The sequence below is a fragment of the Eleginops maclovinus genome, chromosome 22 (assembly GCF_036324505.1).
Source record: "Eleginops maclovinus isolate JMC-PN-2008 ecotype Puerto Natales chromosome 22, JC_Emac_rtc_rv5, whole genome shotgun sequence".
NCBI classification, from domain to species: Eukaryota; Metazoa; Chordata; class Actinopteri; order Perciformes; family Eleginopidae; genus Eleginops; species Eleginops maclovinus.
The window spans coordinates 21,946,162-21,961,623 of record NC_086370.1 but is presented as its reverse complement, the minus strand read 5'-3'; the positions used below and the strand labels follow the sequence as shown (position 1 = coordinate 21,961,623).

At 39.8% G+C, this 15,462-nt stretch overlaps 1 protein-coding gene across 2 annotated transcripts in view; it reads left to right on the top strand.

Moving 5' to 3' along the window:
- The window catches only part of itsn1 (intersectin 1 (SH3 domain protein)), a 45,310-nt gene extending 30,582 nt beyond the window's left edge, over positions 1 to 14,728 (top strand). For both annotated transcript variants that reach the window (XM_063874363.1, XM_063874362.1), the window contains exons 31-45: positions 4,379 to 4,500; positions 4,600 to 4,706; positions 5,113 to 5,214; positions 5,349 to 5,430; positions 6,434 to 6,532; positions 6,619 to 6,702; positions 7,256 to 7,339; positions 9,037 to 9,168; positions 9,282 to 9,362; positions 9,574 to 9,695; positions 9,838 to 9,920; positions 10,000 to 10,083; positions 10,265 to 10,329; positions 10,468 to 10,576; positions 11,481 to 14,728. In XM_063874363.1, the coding sequence (XP_063730433.1) occupies positions 4,379 to 4,500; positions 4,600 to 4,706; positions 5,113 to 5,214; positions 5,349 to 5,430; positions 6,434 to 6,532; positions 6,619 to 6,702; positions 7,256 to 7,339; positions 9,037 to 9,168; positions 9,282 to 9,362; positions 9,574 to 9,695; positions 9,838 to 9,920; positions 10,000 to 10,083; positions 10,265 to 10,329; positions 10,468 to 10,576; positions 11,481 to 11,629 (1,505 nt within the window). In that variant the 3' untranslated portion in view covers positions 11,630 to 14,728. The remainder of the gene's footprint in view (positions 1 to 4,378; positions 4,501 to 4,599; positions 4,707 to 5,112; positions 5,215 to 5,348; positions 5,431 to 6,433; positions 6,533 to 6,618; positions 6,703 to 7,255; positions 7,340 to 9,036; positions 9,169 to 9,281; positions 9,363 to 9,573; positions 9,696 to 9,837; positions 9,921 to 9,999; positions 10,084 to 10,264; positions 10,330 to 10,467; positions 10,577 to 11,480) is intronic.
- The last annotated feature ends 734 nt before the right edge of the window (positions 14,729 to 15,462 follow it).

Here is a 15,462-nt window from a genome sequence, read left to right as displayed (position 1 = left end):
AAATACCCATTGGTAAAGTGAAACAGGACAGTCAGGTAAGTTAAAAAATACGGCAATTTCCCAGACATCTTGACCCAGTAACACACAGACACGTTGTGAACAATGTCATGAAGGAACTATTTTCTTCCCTGAGCCTCTGTACAATGGTCATGCTGCGGAGTGATACGGTGTAAAGAAAGTAGATCCTTTATGAAATCTGTAGATTATCTTGAGTAACCGGGTCAGGATTATGGAAAAAAATATTGCTATAAATCTGTATTTTTGGTGCAGTACCGTTTAGTGCCATTTTTTTCTAGAGAGGAAGGAGACATCTTTACGACTCTCAAAACGATGCAACTCACACCAACCAACTATTTAGCTTGCACTACAGATGAAAATATATGTACTTCTCTATTTTGTGGTGATCTGTCCTCTTTAAAGTCTCCTCTCTTTACCTCCCTTCAGCGCTCCTCTCCTCAATACCAAAGACTCCTGCCTCCTCTTTCCTCTTTCTTTTCCCCTTCTTAAAAGGAGATAATGTGATGGAGAGGAATTGAGACGAGACAGTATTGAGACGCGTCCTAAAGCAGCAGAGTTTCCACCCAGGATGCTGCTCCCTTGTATGGCATATCACGTTAAAGTGTTTTAGTTCTCCTTCCTCTCTTTATCTGCTAGGAAAGGAGGCAAGGAGGCATAGAAGGGAGCGAGTGGCTGGAATGGGACTTAGCTTGTAGCTTAGCGCTAAAGCTAAATGAGCACTACCTAACCAAATGACACAAAGCAACATGGTACAGTTTGAGAGTTTTAAGCAATGCACAAGAACCTGAAACAGTGTGAACCGTTTATACACACACACACACACACACACACACACACTCAAATGGTCATTATGTTTTTATCCGTTGCCGTTTTAACATTCTTAAATGTGTATTAGTTTTACCCGATCTGTTTCATGTTCTGTTGTTTTTATTATTTGTTTACATGTTTGTTTTGTCTGTTGCTATGACGATTAGATGCTGTCACACTGTTAGGGGTTAGCAAACCACGATGATGGACATTATCAATACACACACACACACACACACACATTATTTGTTACGCAATCTGCAGGGGTGGAACGATTGTTCAAGGAAAAACTCAAATCCCTCGCTGGTGGCTCGTTTATCACATCTTTCATTCATTCCAGTTAAAGGAATACTTTGACATTTTGGGTAAAATAAGCTCGTTTGTTTTGGGAGAAAATAAATACCACGCTCACACCTCTGACTAGACACACACTTCAGATAGGTGATTATTAGCCTAGCTTAGCAACTGGAAATCATTTGTAAACAGCTAGCTAGGCTCAAAACAGGCCCAGGTTTGTTAAAGCCCGCACATCACACTCCTTACTTTAAGGCTTTTAAAAGATCAAACAAACACAGTCCATGTTTTTAATTTGTGAGCTTAGGTTATGTATTTTAGAGGATTTGAAAGTTGCTTTCTGTTGCACGCTAAGCTAGGCTAATCGACTGCTAGCTCTAGCACACACATAAGTGGGATTACTTTTACATAACGACTTAAATATTTAACAACAAAAAACTACATAATAGAAAACCTGTGAAACCAGGTGAGCAGACATGGTGTGGATCTTCTCATCTCACACAGCCTATCCCAAAATACTCTTTAGTATTCAGCTGCTTTGAGTTGTGGCTACATTTCTCAAACATGTCATATTTGTTTTTCAATTAATGTGAGCGTGACCTCCTTGAACAGCAGCCTTTTTGAAAATATTTTTGCTGCTTGCTATTAAAACCAAAAGGATTGGCTCCTCCCTTGGATTTTAAACCCCCACAGTAAGAACACTGCTCTACAGCGGCACCATCAGCTCCATTACTGCAGATCCCTGTGCCTCCAATCAACCATTAAAGACATTTATCCCCAGTAAAGGTCAGCCAGGTGTATCAGTATTTCTCCATGCCTCATATCAGTGATTTGAGCAACTCTGAGTTGAGGGGCAGATGACAGCATTGCCTCACTTTTAAATAATAGATATATTTTTTTTCCATAGCAACAGACTAGTTTTATAGAGGTTGCCATATCAGATTTGTATTGTTTGTTGTTGTTGTTTTTTGTTTGTTTATCCAGATGACAGTATTGTGATTTAATGTTTACCCCTCAGAAACACAAATGGAACGGTTATTGATCTTTTTATACACAGAGCAATAGAGTTGTGATCATTATTAACCTGCTTGGATCCCATTGGCTCCTGGGTGTGTCAGTATTGGAGGGTGAAAGCTCTGATTGGAGGACGAGTCAAAGACCATCGGTTGGGAAACAAAACTGAAGCTGGGGGCCCACTTTTGGGTCACTAGCTGGTTTGTTTTGAGCCCCACATGTACAGATGTATACAACAGTGTATTAGTGCTATTGTGGGTAAAACCTTTTACTTTTAAATGAAATATTTGAAGAAAGAAACTCTGGATTTCAGAGGTAAAAAGAAGGGGATTTCTGACATTAATGTGGAAAATTACAACACAATTCCACTTAATTTTAAAGGGTGCGTTCAGCCTCAGCGCATTACAGATCTGCGTGGAAAGAGCTGAAGCAGACTAGTTCTTCTGGGCTAATGGGAGTATTTTTCCCCGTAAATGTACGACTTCAATCACAGAGGATGTGCGATTTTTCTCTCATGTTTTTCCCCCGTAAATATAGACGTATAGGTTATGTTAATTTATAACTTCGATCTTAGAGAATATTGGAAAAAAGAAACCCAAGTCCCAATTTATTTGACTTAAAGCTGTATTTCTTGGAAATTCAAAGTCCCCCCCCCCTCTTTTATCTCTCAAAGGCCCTGATACACTGTTGTAGAAATGTTAGTATTCTGGTTTTAAGGGTAATTTTGGGCGCCGATGGTAGAGACTCATTCTCACAGCCAGAGAGTATTTTAGTCTAAAATAAAAACCCACCTGCACCAGAGCCGGGCTGCACACCAGCTACATCGATAGTCGTTAAAACGCTGTTACTACATGCTAACCCTCCCACCTTCAGACATGGTTTCCCCCTATAAGCATTCAGTTGAAATCCTTTGGGGCTGCAGGTGGAAGCAGCACATTCTGGATTTTAACACTCTGTGCTCCGGCTCTGGTCCAGTTTGGTTTGTTTAAAAGAGATCTCCTGTATAGTTACTCTAATGAATGGTTATTGTCGATATGAAGTATAAATAGAGACTCTGATGAATGGATTAACAGCCAAATGTACCCAGACTGCACTTGGTGTCAGTGAGCGAGTGAGCGAGTGAACATAAAGCATGAATGAGCCATTTTATGGACACATAAAGGAGTGAAGAGGAAACTCAACGAATGGATGAATGAGTGGACGGATGATTGGATGAAATGTACAGAATGGTGTAAGCGTAGCGCCGTTGATAGCAAAAAATGTCCAGAGGTTTTTATTGGTGGAGATGATTGATGAAGCGGTGAATCTGATTGGTCCTGATGATTAAATGCTCTGAGACAGACTGCAGTCCACTGGCCTCGTTACTCTCTCACACACACACACACACACACACACACACACGTTGTGTACAATGTAATGGAGCTAAATATTTTGTCTTTATCAGCTATTATTTATTTGACTTCACAATTAGTATTAATAATTGATGATACTGCAATAGCTAGAGATCAATTTGTAAAGGAAAACCCTAAATAATGGTGTTGGTAAAATAATAATTGAACTTTTTGAGAAATAAATTCCCGTAAAGTAAGCTGATATTATTTCAGAGGTGCTGGATTTATTTTTGTATATAAATACTACATTTATTAACCGTGAGTTTATCGTTAAACAGAGGCTCTTTTAAATAGATGGAGATTAAAAGATGGAAGAAATTTCCTAATTTTTAAGTCAGCTTTTTCAAAACATTATTTTATCACGACTAAATCTGAAGGACTGAACATTTAGCTAATCAATAATACGATTAAATAAATCTAGAAATGTACTTTTTGAACGTTTTAATCAAAAAATGTTTGGTAATACAAGTAATAAATATCCAGACGACACATTTTGTGTATTTAATTTGAATTGCAGTTTCACGCAAATATCAATTATCATTTTGATTAATTAAGAAGCTTTCTTGTTTGGTAACTGTTTAAAGATCCACTGTCATAAATACACATTTCTCTATAACTTAAAATATCTCTACACACTTAATGTGGACATCGGAATGACAGAAATCCTCACATAATCACAGATTTATAAAACACACTTCCTGCACTGTTAGTCCAGATCTCAGGTATGTATTTAGCATGGGTAAAATATAACGAGGTATAATTACTCAAGTTTTGCACAATTTTGAGTATTCAGTGTGATTGACATCTGTTTGTGTGTATTGTTGTAATGTGTGTGTGTCGTGTGTGTGTTTCAGGGTGCGCTGACCTCCACCTGCTGGACATGCTGAGCCCGATGGAGAGGAAGAGGCAGGGGTACATCCACGAGCTCATCGTCACCGAGGAGAACTACGCCAACGACCTGCAGCTCGTCACAGAGGTAACGCTCACACGAAACCTCAGTGTTATATATATTTACCCAAATGTTTACAGGATTCAGATTTGGTGAAAGGTTTGTTTTTGTTATTGTTTTTTTCAGATCTTCCACAAACCTCTGCTGGAGTGCGAGCTGCTGACGGAGAAGGAGGTGGCGATGATCTTCGTCAACTGGAAGGAGCTCATCATGTGCAACATCAAGCTGCTCAAGTAAAGAGAAACACACACACACACACACACTCCTGTATCACACACACCTGTTTCAAACACCTGTATCACACACCTTTATCACACACACTTGCATCACACACACCTGGATCACACACACTTTTATCACACACACCTGGATCACACACACTTTTATCACACACTCCTGTATCACACACTCCTGTATCACACACACATTTATCACACACTTGAATCAAACACTCATTAATCTCACACACACACACACACACACACACACACACACACACACACACACACACACACACACACACACTCCTGTATCACACACTTCTATCACACACTCCTGTATCACACACACTCCTGTATCACAGTCCTGTATCACACACTCCTGTATCACACACACTCATTTCTCTCTCCCCCCCTGCAGGGCTCTGAGGGTGAGGAAGAAGATGTCAGGTGACCGGATGCCGGTGAAGATGATTGGTGACATCCTGACCAATCAGCTGCCTCACATGCAGCCATACATCAGGTTCTGTCTGTCAGCCTTGAAATCACATCACAGGCTCCGATCAGTCCTGTCCTTTAATCATAAATAAATAAATATGTTTACATTTAAATGTTGGTAAATAGTTTTCTGACTCTGAGATCAACCTTTGTGTTCAGATTCTGCTCGTGTCAGCTGAACGGAGCCACGCTGATTCAGCAGAAAACAGACGACAACCCTGAGATCAAAGACTTCCTGAAGGTACACACACACACACACACACACACACACACACACACACACACACACACACACACACACACTTTATGTTGTAATGTTTTCCAGAGGAGTTCATGACATTAATCTGCTTATTTTATTTCAATAAATATATTACTTTATTCATTATTAGGGTCATTAGAGAATAATAATCAAAACTTTAGGTAATAATATCTTACATTTCCAGGAAAATACATAACTCTACAAAGAGATTTAAAGCAAATGTTTTCCTTCCTCTGTCTGCGTTCCCTTGGTGTAGGTCTTTGGCCTCGGGGGGGGGGGTGCTGTTATCTCCCTTAAGGAGGGGCAGCTTGGGCGCATTGTTGATGCCAGTTTCTGACCGAGCACAAGCTGACCTGAGATACTTTATTGTTCAGAGACGTCTAGAAGCCCTTCTTATCTGGAGCGTAGACTCCCTGGCATACATTCTTTGCTATGGACCACATCTTTAGTTAGATTCAGGGTCCATATTTGTTGAGTCTCGCTGATGAGGAATGCTGATTCTCTCTCTGAACTGGTTAAATCCTCGGACTGCAGGAGAGATCTTCAGAATTGGTCGCTCTGACACCTCGTGGCTGCAGCAAATGTCTCGTCAATTCTCCCGCCGTTAACTCCATAATAAACCTTCAGTGTTTGACATCAAGTTCAGCTCTCCTGAGTTTAGTCTCCATTGCTCCAGAAGTTTCCGTCACAAAAACCTGATGTTTGATTGGTAAATCTACAACCAAAAATATACATTTTCAATAAATAAACTCAAGACATTAAAGTCACTTTTACTCATGAATGCGTGAATTTCTAATCCCAAAATATCAAATCATTTTCTATTAATTCACGACATTATTTGTGGAAATTCGCTCTTATTTCTTGTGATATTAACCCCCTCCCCTGGGCTGTAATTAATTAAATGTATGTCTACGGAAAACAGCTTCAATACAGCATCGTTGGAAAGTCCTTATCTAATCTCTTCCTGTTCCTCTCCGTCTCTCAGAGATTAGCGATGGATCCGCGCTGTAAAGGGATGCCTCTCTCGAGCTTCCTGCTCAAACCCATGCAGAGAGTCACCCGCTACCCTCTCATCATCAAGAACGTACGTACCACAAAAACACTGACGTTTAAATCTCACTTTTAAATGAAGCTTCTGATTTACTCACTCTTCTCTTCCTGTGATTACAGATTATAGAAAACACTCCAGAGTCTCATCCCGACAACAGCCACCTGAAAGCTGCTCTGGAGAAAGCTGAGGAACTGTGCTCGCAGGTGAACACACACACACACACACACACACACACACACACACACACACACACACACACACACACACACACACACACATACACACAAAAACTCAAATTATCGGTGCTTATTTCCATTTTAAATGAAGTCAATGGCAGTCAGAACTGTACAAATTCTACCATTGACCTCTTAAAAATGTGATTTATATATATATATTAGAGCTGTAAATATTAGTAGATTGACAGAATAATAATCTGTAATTCATTTGTTAATCAATTAAATGTACATTTTTATGCAGTATTCTAAAAAGGCTGATTCAGCTTCTTTTTTCCTTGTTGTATAATATATCAACATTGGAGTGCAAAAAGTATATCTTATATTCTTGTAATTTTGGAAACTGAGATGAACATTTTAAACTATTTGTTTTCATCAATTAATCTGGGAGATAAACAGCAGATGTATTGATGAGAAAAAAATAGCTTTGTCTGTAAAGTCTGTTTAATATACTTTTGAATTTTCTCGCAGACATATCAACTTTAATAATAATCGTATTCATTTAATGTGCACACAAATTCAGGTGAACGAGGGCGTCAGGGAGAAGGAGAACTCCGATCGTCTGGAGTGGATTCAGGCTCACGTCCAGTGTGAAGGCCTGTCGGAGGTAAACACACACACACACACACACACACACACACACACACACACACACACACACACACACACACACACACACACACACACACAGACTGATAAGCAAACAAATCCCTGCCTGAAACACCGCCAACTGACTGTTTTGTTTACTTCCTAAACATCACTCTATAACATGCACACTAGCGCTCCAACACATTGTACGTGATAGGCTAATGAGCGGCAAATCTATAAGTGGTTGACCAATCACAACAGAGCCGGCCAGCTAACCAATCAGAGCAGAATGGGCTCTGGTTTCAGACAGAGGGTAAAAAGAGGAGCTGCAGCACAGGCAGTATGAGAAACATAAAGAGCTTTTAGAACATTACAGCATGGAGACATGTCCCAGGAGAGACACTACATACTGATATACACCTGAACATCAGCAGGAGAGGACTCTTTAAAGTAGAGACGCTACATACTGATATACACCTGAACATCAGCAGGAGAGGACTCTTTAAAGTAGAGACTCTACATACTGATATACACCTGAACATCAGCAGGAGAGGACTCTTTAAAGTAGAGACACTACATACTGATATACACCTGAACATCAGCAGGAGAGGACTCTTTAAAGTAGAGACGCTACATACTGATATACACCTGAACATCAGCAGGAGAGGACTCTTTAAAGTAGAGACTCTACATACTGATATACACCTGAACATCAGCAGGAGAGGACTCTTTAAAGTAGAGACACTACATACTGATATACACCTGAACATCAGCAGGAGAGGACTCTTTAAAGTAGAGACACTACATACTGATATACACCTGAACATCAGCAGGAGAGGACTCTTTAAAGTAGAGACACTACATACTGATATACACCTGAACATCAGCAGGAGAGGACTCTTTAAAGTAGAGACTCTACATACTGATATACACCTGAACATCAGCAGGAGAGGACTCTTTAAAGTAGAGACACTACATACTGATATACACCTGAACATCAGCAGGAGAGGACTCTTTAAAGTAGAGACTCTACATACTGATATACACCTGAACATCAGCAGGAGAGGACTCTTTAAAGTAGAGACACTACATACTGATATACACCTGAACATCAGCAGGAGAGGACTCTTTAAAGTAGAGACACTACATACTGATATACACCTGAACATCAGCAGGAGAGGACTCTTTAAAGTAGAGACTCTACATACTGATATACACCTGAACATCAGCAGGAGAGGGCTCTTTAAAGTAGAGACACTACATACTGATATACACCTGAACATCAGCAGGAGAGGACTCTTTAAAGTAGAGACTCTACATACTGATATACACCTGAACATCAGCAGGAGAGGACTCTTTAAAGTAGAGACACTACATACTGATATACACCTGAACATCAGCAGGAGAGGACTCTTTAAAGTAGAGACACTACATACTGATATACACCTGAACATCAGCAGGAGAGGACTCTTTAAAGTAGAGACTCTACATACTGATATACACCTGAACATCAGCAGGAGAGGGCTCTTTAAAGTAGAGACACTACATACTGATATACACCTGAACATCAGCAGGAGAGGACTCTTTAAAGTAGAGACGCTACATACTGATATACACCTGAACATCAGTATAATATGTCCTCTTTTATGTCATTGCCTCTCATTTTATATATTTTATGGACTATAAACATTAACCCCTTCTCTCTCCGTCCTGCAGCAGCTGGTGTTTAACTCGGTCACAAACTGTTTGGGTCCGAGGAAGTTCCTCCACAGCGGGAAGCTGTTCAAAGCAAAGAGCAGCAAGGAGCTGTACGGCTTCCTGTTCAATGACTTCCTGCTGCTCACACAGGTACTTCCTGCTGCTTTATACTTCCTGTACATTTACTACACTTCAGGAGGAAATATTGTAGTGTTACTCAAATACATTTATGTGACGGATATCACTTACTGCCTTTCTCACAGGTGACCAAACCTCTGGGCTGGTCTGGTTCAGACAAAGTGTTCTCCTCGAAAACACACCTGCAGTACCGCATGTACAAGACGGTAAGACCACACACACACACACACACACACACACACACACACACACACACACACACACACACACACACACACACACACACTGCTGTTGAAGAGTCTCCTCAGAATATGCTTAGAATAGATGGACCTCAGGTCAACGTGTTTATACCCCGACTATGACTTACGACTTTGATATGACTTCTAACTTTAAGATAATCCCTCCTCTCTCTTCCAGCCGATCTTCCTGAATGAGGTGTTGGTGAAGCTGCCCACAGACCCGTCCGGAGACGAGCCGCTGTTCCACATCTCTCACATCGACAGGGTCTACACACTGCGAGCCGAGAGCATCAACGAGAGGTAACACCACCACTGAGTACTTTCACTCAAGGACAGTTTTGAGAGTGGTTGATGCAGCTTGATGTTTAGGGTATACACTCAAAATATCTGGATTTGCTTAAAAAAATAATTGGTTTTGTTGTGGGTTTCTTTGTTTGTTTAGGACGGCGTGGGTTCAGAAGATTAAAGCCGCTTCAGAGCTCTTCATCGAGACGGAGAAGAAGAAGAGAGAGAAAGCGTATCTAGGTATTTTATTTCCCCATCCTGGATGTTTTGTAAATGACCGAATAAATATGATAACATAACGAATGTGTTTTTGTCTCAGTGCGCTCTCAGAGGGCGACAGGAATCGGCCGACTGATGGTCAACATCGTGGAGGGCATCGAACTGAAACCCTGTCGCTCACATGGTACGTTCAAAGTGTTTAATCCAAACCCTTTTTTCAAGCTTAATGCCATTAAAAATATTGTTAAACACTAAAAATGCTACTAAGTGCAATCACAATATCAGACATTCAAAATAAATACATGAACACAGTATCTATGGAGCAATACATATGTATATTAATATGTGTTTGTGTGTATTTCCAGGAAAGAGTAACCCATACTGTGAGGTAACCATGGGTTCACAGTGCCATATCACAAAAACATTACAGGTGAGACTCTGTTCAGGACACCGTTGTGTTTTCATTAAGTATTATTACATTATTGATCAGATATTAAGAGACTTTTTTATACGTCTTCTATAACTTATACTGTGATCTTTCTTTAAATACATTTGATCCCTTTTTTAGGACACATTGAATCCGAAGTGGAACTCCAATTGTCAGTTTTTTATAAAGGACCTGGAGCAGGACGTCCTGTGTGTCACTGTGTTCGAACGAGACCAGTTTTCTCCTGACGGTCAGTCTAAATAACAACAAATATTCATATGCAGTATCTGCAGTAGAGACAAAGGGCTTTTGTGTCTATAGAAGACGACTAAACGTCGTCACGGCCATCATTAGCCACCTTTAGCTTAGCGGTGGAGACGTGAAGTCATGTGACTGTGCTGTAGTTCCTTTATAGCCCAACATTAGCCTCCTTTAGCTTAGTGCTGGTGACGTGAAGTCATGTGACCGTGCTGTAGTTCCTTTATAGCCCAGCATTAGCCGCCTTTAGCTTAGCGTTGGAGACGTGAAGTCATGTGACCGTGCTGTAGTTCCTTTATAGCCCAACATTAGCCGCCTTTAGCTTAGCGGTGGAGACGTGAAGTCATGTGACCGTGCTGTAGTTCTTTATAGCCCAACATTAGCCGCCTTTAGCTTAGCGTTGGTGACGTGAAGTCATGTGACCGTGCTGTAGTTCCTTTATAGCCCATCATTAGCCGCCTTTAGCTTAGCGTTGGTGACGTGAAGTCATGTGACCGTGCTGTAGTTCCTTTATAGCCCGTCATTAGCCGCCTTTAGCTTAGCGGTGGTGATGTGAAGTCATGTGACCATGCTGTAGTTCCTTTATAGCCCAACATTAGCCGCCTTTAGCTTAGCGTTGGTGACGTGAAGTCATGTGACCGTGCTGTAGTTCCTTTATAGCCCAACATTGACTTTTTACTCAAAAAGTGGTGTTAATATGTGGAGATTATCCTGTTGAACAAATGGATAAATACCATTGGCTTTAAGTCTAGGGTTATGGAGATGCTAACTTCAATGTCGGCTGACAACAACACGTCATCACTACACTACTATTGGCACTAAATGTGTTTTGCTTGTTATAAAACACCCTTACAGTACATTTTCACGCTTTCTCTTTGACTCCGCCCCCTGAACAGACTTCCTGGGCAGGACAGAGATCCGATTGGCGGAAATAAAGAAGGACCAGGGCTCTAAAGGACCAATCACGAAGCGGTTGCTGCTCCACGAGGTTCCTACAGGAGAGATTGTGGTCAGGCTCGACCTCCAGCTGTTTGAAGAACCGTAAAAATAATATTAAAAACCTGGACAGGATCAGACTGGACTGGATTGGACCGGATGAAACCACACTGATAAAATGTGGAGCTGGATTAGACTGGACTGGAATATTTATATTAGTTTGTTTTACTTAATTTCTTTTAGAGCTTACATGATGTTTATAATAGTTGTGCATATCAGTCACTTTTTTGGGGTCATTTGGTTAATTTGGGGATTTACACCACCATTATACAATATTAACATTGGTCATATAGTGCTACTCAATGTTGCAACCCTGTTTTGTGTCAAAATTGAGTTGTAACCCCCATTATTTTAGTGTATTTTATGCTCAATTTGTGCAATTTACTAATATTACAAATTAAATGACCAGAAAGTGACTGACGGACCGATACTCTGGGCTGGTTGGTGTCTTCAAACCAGAAAACAAGGCATAGCAATACAGAAATACATCTGTAAAGACATTCTCAACTAGCCTCAATGTCATTTAGCCGCAAAAGATGAAAACTGGAGTGGCATTAGTCGTCTAAATGTACGTGCTAGTCATTTGAAACAATGCTTTATCCTGAAGGCAGACAGCGCAGTGTGCAAATGTTCCTCTTTTTAAATACACATTTTTATGTAGTTTGCGCAAAGTCAAACGTCACAAATAACTACATATCAGCTTTCTGAGATTAACGTGTGATGCAATTTTAGGTCTTTTGCTAAGTTTGAATTTATCAGGTCTTAAAAATGTGTTGCTGGTTAGAGATCGTACCAGTTGTACAGGCCAGAACCAAATGGGAGATTTTAAAAGGCAGCTCTTATATTGCTCTCCACTGAGTCATTTTGTGTATTTCCAGTCCAGTCTACGTCTGCCCTCCTATGTTTTAGTGTCTACTCCGATGAATCCAGTCCAGTCCTCGATATCACCCGGGTTTTTCCTCCTCCTCTGCTTCAGCCTCACAGACACTCCAGTGACAATCCCAGCTCTCCTTCTACTCCCTTAAAAAACAAACCGTGTGTGTGTGTGTGTGTGTGTGTGTGTGTGTGTGTGTGTGTGTGTGTGTGTGTGTGTGTGTGTGTGTGTGTGTGTGTGTGTGTGTGTGTGTGTGTGTGTGTGTGTGTGTGTGTGAACGACTGTATGAGTGTTGATGTGCGGACAGGCTAATTATAGGTACGATTCAGTGTACATTTTTATTTTGTTTTCTAACTTCAGAGTCTTAAGTGAAACTCCTCTTTCTGCTGGGAGTGAATGCATGTAAAGGGACTTTAATTGGAATTTTTGGCGCTTTCATTGACACTTGTCGTGTCGGAAATGCTAATATGTACAGATCTAATGTGAAACGATGCTAATAAGCTGAAAAAAATGAAGTAAAGTGTCCCTTTATCATGTTTCAAATATAATATAATATGCTGGAACACACAGGGAACAGGTGACAGCTAATATACATTAAGGTACGGTAAAGAAAGATGTCTTAAAAGCTGTTGTTAAAGTGGCTGTCACTATATATGCAGGGGAACTCTGAACATGCAAGGTAGTACTGACCTTTTTCTTATAGTAGACATCCTTTTAGACCATTACCACACTCCAACCCTGAGGAAGATACTGTATGTGTAAATTACAAAGTTACTGTGTTGGCACTCCCAGCACTTTTAAAACGCACACACTGTCACTGGTATTAGAGCAGAGCAGGACTCAATGTTGCATAGCGGCCAATTTGAATAGTCAAAGTAGAAATTTGCTAATATTGAACGTAAAGCATAATGCATAAATGTTTGTTTTGTTTCTTATAATTGATCATTTATTGTCAAAAAGTACTGGAATTTAAAGGAAATGTAAATCAAACAACAGGAATTACCGTTTGGGACTACTTTCCGTGGCGGATGAATCCACATTTAGCTCGCTTGTAAATATTAGGTAGAAATTGGAGCTTCTATGGAACAGATAAAGATAGTACTTATAAAGAAAGTATAGAATAGCATCTGCCCCATCCTCTTAAGGCAATTTATTAAATAAAACTGCAGATTATTTACCAGTTTTGAGAATAAATGCTGTGGTGGCTGCTTAACATGTGCACGAACATTGGCTAGCTAGTAAGCTAAAGGCTATGGTATCTCATTTCAGCTCCAAATATTCATGTTTATTCAAATATTTATAAAACTAATTCCTTTAAATAACTTGTAGTTGCGTCCTACAAGATGTTTGTGTGTTTGTTTTTATTTAATTAATGTGAAAACTACTGAAATTAAGAGAAAGGGTTTAGCATGGAACCCGGTACATTTTGGAGCAAACCATAATCACGGGGGTGGTCACAGATTATATTTGATTTATTTATCAGTGGGTGGATATGGCATTTGGCCTTGATGGACGCCTGAGTTCTTTGAGTACCATTGTAATTTTTTATTTGTTTATACAATTGAGTATTTAAAACAAATATTAAGTGTTTGTATAGTTTTTTTAAATGTTGTTTACTACTGATGCCTTCACATGGGGTTGTGTTGGTTTGTTCTGGAAAACGTGCCAATTTGTCCAGTTTTGTTTACATAAAATAGAAACAACAAATCACTAATTTGGAAAGTAAGGCATCAATTGCATTCAATCACTTAATTTCCTTTGTTTGAAAACACTCAAACACACACGTTTCTCTGAATGCAGCATCATTTCTTCCTATGAGTATTCAAAGTGGCCGCTGCATTAGCCAGTTGGACAGGTAACGTTGCTGTAGATATGTTAGCTAGTGAGCTAATTGGCTGCTTTTTAATTCAATGCCACGGTTACTGAATTCCCACTGAGACAACCTATAGTTACCTGAGTGACCAGCCACTGTCCAATCAGAAGTCAGCTTGACCTGAGGAAGGTGTGATCGAATGATTGTGTTTCCCCTGAAGATGCATTTGTCTTAAACCCCTCCTCCTCTTCTTCCTCTCCACACTGTTCTGAAACTGATCCAGTTTGAACCCGTTCTAACTGTCCACCTACCAGGTTGTGTATAATACTACTGCTATCTGAGAGTTAATATATGAGCGCTACAGGGGGCCATAGAGACAGCCTGCTGTTAATTATCACTGTAGAAGAAGAGATGTACGTTGTTGTCTTTAATGTTCAGAATAAAATTCAGTTGGACCAAGACTGCAGCTGTTTCTGTTTTGTTGTTGTGGTAAACCATGTTTCTCCTCACACACAAACACAGGTGTCCTGAACTGTAAATCTGTAAAGATACTGAAGAAAAGTTCATATTATTTGTGGCTCGTCTTTAATTTTGGTTTTCTGGTAAAATGCAGGAGATTAAGACAGCGTTCGTTATTGTTTATTCCACTTGGCAAAATATGTGGTTTTCCCAAACATACATTACATGTCACCTATTAGACGCTTTCATACATTCAAATTGGAAAATGATTGCATTACAGGAGCAGCAGTGTGTTCAGACAGTAAAACATTTGAAAGGTGGAATAAAGTTTAGACATAATAAAATCTAAAACTAAACATTTACAGCAAATGTTATAAAGTAGTGTATGTCCGAAAAATGACCTTAAATATGTGGATAAATCAATCGATCAAACTCAGGCAGTGGTTTTCTAAAAAAGTCTTGAATTGGAAGTAGAAGTACAAAATGTAGTGTAGGGTTAGGGGTTAGGGGTTAGGGTTAGAATCCTTATCACTTTTCATTCATTTATCTCCAATTCATATACTGTTTCTATATACCATATATACCATCCACTGTGGAGTATAAATCTATTTCTGTTGCTGCGTTTTTCTTGTTGGTCTTTTATGGATCATGTTATTTAATCCGGAATATTTTATATTGTGTTATTATTTGTGATGTATCTATTTTGTGCTGTAGATTTAAGATTTTATTAAGTCTA